At 39.7% G+C, this 6,000-nt stretch overlaps 1 protein-coding gene across 7 annotated transcripts in view; it reads left to right on the top strand.

Annotated features, from left to right (window-relative positions):
• Window positions 1–4,741: 4,741 nt before the first annotated feature.
• LOC149271927 (forkhead box protein P1) overlaps window positions 4,742–6,000 on the top strand; it is a 123,788-nt gene continuing 122,529 nt past the window's right edge. For 5 of the 7 annotated variants that reach the window (XM_089506994.1, XM_089506995.1, XM_089506992.1 and 2 more), the window contains exon 1: window positions 4,742–4,912. In XM_089506994.1, the coding sequence (XP_089363120.1) occupies window positions 4,742–4,912 (171 nt within the window). Of the gene's footprint in view, window positions 4,918–5,371; window positions 5,375–6,000 lie in introns of all 7 variants that reach the window. The other 2 variants (XM_089506993.1, XM_089506991.1) reach the window with 2 other exon arrangements.

Raw genomic sequence — 6,000 nt, 5'->3', positions numbered from 1 at the left:
AAACCCCTTTGTGGTCTGGCTCACTTTCTGGCCTAGCGCGCCATGTCTTCTATTTGCATTCATTTTTACGTTGCCGAGAACAACGTTCTACTCTGTTCTCTGCCCTTTCTAGGGATATAGATGCGTCCTCTGATGCTGATGGAAATGAAATGATTTATAAAACACTCGAGGACTTGAAATAAATACTCATTTCCTCAAAAATGAAGCTTCTTGTCTGGCTATCAGGCAGGAAGTATTATATAAATGGCCTCTTCTAGTAAGCACTGTCTTCAATGAGCCCATTCTTTATGGGGAGAAAATAATAGAAACAATCTCTTTTATGTATTTTTATGTATGTCGGTGTCATGTGATACTCTGTTAGCCGAGACAGATGCTGCTGGGTTAAAATATCCATCTCTATTTTTTAATACCTACTTAAACCGCCATATTTTATCCTCATCTCTGGCCAGGAGATCAATTTTCACAATAATATAATAAATAAAATCTGGGAGCTTTAGGGTTTGACTCGGCGTCTCCTGGTGAAGCGCTGGTCCTGGTCAATCTGGGCAGGGGACGTGGTGTTTATATGACCACGCCCCCATTCCCCTCCCTACTCCCAGCCCATTTAAGAGCACATGGGACAGGGCTAGCCCCTCCTCACTACAAGCCCTGCCCCCTCATAAAGCCACTCCCACAGTAGAGAGAGCACTCCAGTAGCCTCCCAGCTATGCAGGTAAATTAATTCCCTGAAACTGCCATTAACTTTTAGTTTTTGCAATAAATGTGGTATAAAGGAGATATTTGATTTAAAAATCAACCATATAGATTTGAGATTGGTGGCAGTCTGTGGCAAAGCCGGCATTATCAAATTAATTTCCTGTCCAGACGTTCTCTCCCTTCTCCTCCCCAACCCTTACAAAGGCTGCCTGAACCAATCAGCAACAATCAGCAACTTAACAGGACTTGCTTGGAGAAACGATCGTCGATGTTGGAAATGGAAATGCATAAAGTCCATTTATAATCTACAATTTCCTTTATTTAATCCGTAGAGGCCGTTGCATAGATTTATTTAGTGTATAAAACTATAAAATTTGGGATTTAGCAAGAGGGACAGATTCGCTTAAATATCGTAACGAGAGGCTTGTGTGAATATTTCCATTTTTTTTAAAACAAATAACCCGGTTATTTAGATATTAATGCGTGACCTTAAAGTCTATCCGCCGTCATATCAGGAGATTCGGTTTGGGCTGGAATGATCCTGATGAAGGCTGATTTGAATTAGCGATTGTTCCCCGGGAAGCTCTCAGATGCTCCTCTGTCTCTGAACACGCTACCCACATTCTGTTGACATGCCTTCCTTGAAAGCAAAAGTCTTGATCCACAAGACGGCTTTGATACAGCTTAGTCTTGTGTTAAATTATTCAGAAATAATTAAGAAACACCATGTAGGGTGTGTGTTTTGATACAGCGCTGGGTATGGAATATAATTTCCAGTTATCAGAGTAACAGTGTGACATTAGTACAAATTCATGTGTGTGAAATTGATTTGCCACCGAAAAATACTGTGGTCAAATACCTAATATTGTTCAGAGTTAATAAGGTTTCTCATTAGTTTTAGTTGACATGATCGCGCTTAAAGGTACAGGCTGCCGATACGGAATTCCCCACAATCACTTATTGTCCTCTATCTAGGATCTGAAATACGTATTAAAAACGTCCCCCAAAAAGATACTATTCAGTAAACTGCGGACAGAATTTTTTTTTAATATAGCTTTATAAAGTATAAACTTCTATACATCGCTGCGGAATATGAGGACGCTATATAAAATAATAATAATAATAATAAAGTACATAAAATCTTATTTTTTTTAAAGAAATTCTTTACAAATGAATTACAAAGGTTTTGGTCAATTACTTTTCGGTCATATTCTTCTTCTTCTATCTACCCCTCTGCTTCCTTATGGAGACCCCTAAAAATCACATACTCACTCTAACACTACCCTGTATACCTGTGGCCTGTACTAAATCACATGACAATTTAAGGTAAAACATGTTATTTTCTCCCAATTATATATTATAGTTTTTGTTTTATGTTTTATGAATTCATTCATTTTTTATTTTTTTTTAAACAATAATAGCTTGTAAGCGAATCCAATTCTTTTATTGTGATTAGTACACGAGGTCATCACTTACGTCATTCATGCTCGTGTTGTTAAATTCTATAATTGGAAAGTGTTTTTTTTTACGCTGATTAAAAAAAAAATTGTAAAAAAATACATTCTGCTGCTTTATGTCATGCAAATTTTAGCAATTTATTAATTTGTCACATTTCCACACCTCTATTTGCTCTCTCTATGTTTCGTAGGTGTCAGCTCTTCTAATCGGCGGCTATGACCTGTCATTAATTTCCTAGTGTTTTTTTTTTTCGAGAGTCAAATGATGAAAGTGTAAAAAAAAAAAAATAACCCCGGAATACATGTGTAAAAATGTCTGCATCTTGTCACAACAAAAGTTATTTTATCTCCCCTGATAATTTTTTTTAATGGACCTTGGGGAGACGTTGCATTAAATCTAGGAGAGGAGCCTTCTGTCGGATGCTCTCATACCTCCCAAGTGTCCTGGTTTTTGAGTGACTAGATTATTTCTGGGCAGTAGGGGTGATGGGCTGGTTGGAGGGATCCTATGATCTCCACTGACCAGCTCAGGGAACTGGAAAAATAGAGCAGGTCTTGGCTGTTGAGTTCCAACATGGCGTCCTTGCAATGCTCAGAAGCTGTGCGCCACGTGGTGGCTCTTCAGTTAAGAAGAATGGGTGGCCATGACTCTTACTCTACCCACCTCTTCTGCGACCCAGCCATTCTCTGCCACATAAATGTTGTGGGTTATAATGATTGCGGTAGAGCGTTTTAGAACCTTTGCGCAAGGATCGCTCTTTACCCATGGAGTTCTACCATTCATGAGGCTGAGGTTTAGAAGTTAATCGGGATAAACGCCCGTATTCTTGGACCGCGTTCATTCTCGTTAACAAAAATAAACCATTATTTTTGTGCTGTGACGATCATTACAAACGTATTTTAGGTGACACTCTTCCCTTAAGGGTGTGTTTTAGCACAAATAAATAATTTTGATGATATATTTGTGGTAATATTCAAGTGTGTGTGTATTACTTGTTAACAAAAATGTTTAGAGAAGTGAGTGGAAAGATAATAATTCATTTTCCCCGCTTGCCAGGGCTTAAGAAGACGGTATGTGCCTCGGTCTAACAATAACGGCAAGCAAACAAAGTCAGAACAGAAAAGTGTATTAGTTGTCAAAAAAAGGACACTTAACGATTATAAATGCTATCTTTTGTGTTATTGTAATATTGATAGTCCGGTTCTGCTCCTATAGCTTTTCTGGAGCCACCAAAGATCACATGACTGCGTCAGCAGGCATGTTGACCCGCAGTTAATCTTAGGCCTTTCCACTTCAAGATATATCCGTCCTTTTGAACGTCACTCTTTGTTTAACTTACGGATATCAGGATTCTAGGCGTGGAATGGTAAATAAACATATTAGAACATTATTCTTCTTATTGGAAGCATTGCGACCGACAGTCAGAACAATGACATAAACCTAAGTATTAAAAAAAAACAACCGATAAAACACTCAAAAATTAGAGAAGACCAAAATTTGGATTTTGTGGATAACGGGGTGTATTCACCAAATGGTGAGTTGCGATGAGATGAATTCTTAATGGTCTTGCATTAAATTTTGGGAATTTACCCAGTCAACCCTTCATAATGCGCTATTATTGCGGCGGACAAAAAGCTCATCCTGCCATAAATCACCTCTATCTCACTGCTTAGTGAATAAACCCCCAAACACTTCTTTAAATATGATTACCACGCTCAGCTAGCACTCGGGCTCTGACTTCTGCCCGGGTCGTATGAAAGTCTAGTGTCTTCTGCTGAATTGCAGTAGTGTTGGTTTTTGTAGACCAGGAACTTTCTGAAGAGGTCCACCGATGGCCAAAGACCATTAATGTAAGCCGTCTTCATTTAATATTTTGATGGACAAAAGGAAAATGAGATTTGTAGAAATACAATAAATTAACAATTAAAAAGATGCATCAGAACCTTAAGTTGCCGATATGAGAACTTTAGACGAAGTAACGTGAAGGAGGTTGGTTTTTTGGTGGAAAATTAACAAAAACCAAAACAGGACAGATACATTTAAGGCTGGATTTTATTCTTACCAAATATAAAGATTAATGATCAAATATGAGGATTTGATGAGCAAACTTGGTAAAAGCTGAAATAGAACTCACAGAGCATCCTTCTGGATCTTAAGATATTACGGCTGCCTGGAGGCCGCTCGGTTTTGGAGTCCCTGCGTTGTAATGTCTTTCTGATTTACAGCTTCCCATCTTGCACAAACAGGAGGGATTTCAGTGTTTTATTAAAATATTCTCGTGTAAAAAAAGTGTATAAAAATAAGCAAAACAAGCAGCTACATTTAGAACCCAAACCTTTTTTTTTTTCTTTTCTGTAATTACGATTGTTAAACAAAATAAACAGATACGGTTAGTAAGAGGCGTTCAGGAAAGATAAATTGTATGAAAGGAAGTGACAAATGTTTACGGTTTGGGCATGATTTTAAACAGGGCACATATCTTCAAATGGACTAACTGTTTTAACAGCTGCTTTATTTATTTTTTTGTAATCCCCCCCCCCCCTTTTTCCCTCCTCCTCTTCTTCTTGTTTTAAGGTTTTTTTGAGTCATGATGCAAGAATCTGGGACAGAGACGAAAAGTAACGATTCAGCCGTCCAGAATGGAGGAGGAACTGGTAACCATTTACTAGAGAGCACATTAAGGGACACAAGAGCTAACGGGGAGACACCTTCTCTGGACGTAGGGGCTGCAGAACTAGCACATTTCCAACAACACCAGGTACTGTGAAGCGTCCCAGATACGAGGAGAGCCGGGCCTCTCCGTGCAATCACATCGGAATGTGAAATTTATTCTTTATTATGTGTTCTGCCGGCATACATCATAGGCATGGGAAAGATCAAAGACAGATACGCCGGCCAACAAAACCAGCGCGTACGTTTTAGTGTCGAGAATGCGCAGTTGGCGAGGTGAGGGTATTAAGGTTATTATGCTACCGCAAGGAGGGCGTTATAAAAGAATAACGGATTGGAGGAATCATGAGATCACCGTTGGTTCCTGTGCCAAATAGTAATAGAGTAGAGGTATCACGCGGAGGTCGATGAACGATTCCCTAGAAGTCTTAACTAGAGAGTGAGGCGACTGTAATTCCGCGAGAGTCCACTCTAAGCTCTTCTCACAATCCGCGCACCATGAAACTCCAGAGTTGGTGGAAACCGACCGAATATGACGTTGACCAAGCAGGTCCTCCACGAGACCTTGACACAAATATACCCAGACACTTGTTAATGTTCACCTGTTTTCAAGTAAAAATAACATTCATGCCGTAGCTATCCAGGGTTGAGTGAACACTCGACCTTCAGCAGCTTGATCCATCTCTTTCAGTATGTTGGAACAGGATGGCTGTTGGGACATCTTCTTCATCCGTCTGTCATAGGGACTACCAGTTATGTTCCAGGTTTGATGGCCGGATAATGTATTACATACAGAATTCAGCTTAGATCAGCACCATCAAAAAAGTTTATCTTTCCCTTTAGTATTAGGGGACTTTTTTTTTGTTCATGGTGTTTCTTGCTTTGATAATACAGATTCCAAAGCAGAGTATGTTACGACTGAGTATGAGTGGTAGTTTGTATCTGGTCAGGCTTATACAGTAGCATATGGAAGTGGCTACTTGTGTTCCTGCCAGTATCTCAGAAAGTTCAGAGGGTGTATGAGCCACTGACCCTGGGGGGGGGCATCGGCACATAAACAGCAGTCTAACCCCGGTGTTATTATTTCACACCACTGCCCCTACGGTTTTTCCACGTCTCACGCTCCATACAGTATACATCGCGGGGGGGGGGGGGGTGTCAAATAATTTCCAACTT

This window comes from Sceloporus occidentalis, unplaced genomic scaffold (genome assembly GCF_023333645.1).
Source record: "Sceloporus occidentalis isolate IW3139 unplaced genomic scaffold, rSceOcc1.0.p SCAF_447, whole genome shotgun sequence".
NCBI classification, from domain to species: domain Eukaryota; kingdom Metazoa; phylum Chordata; class Lepidosauria; order Squamata; family Phrynosomatidae; genus Sceloporus; species Sceloporus occidentalis.
The sequence above is the reverse complement of the archived record's forward strand: the minus strand, read 5'-3'. Positions and strand labels throughout refer to the sequence as shown.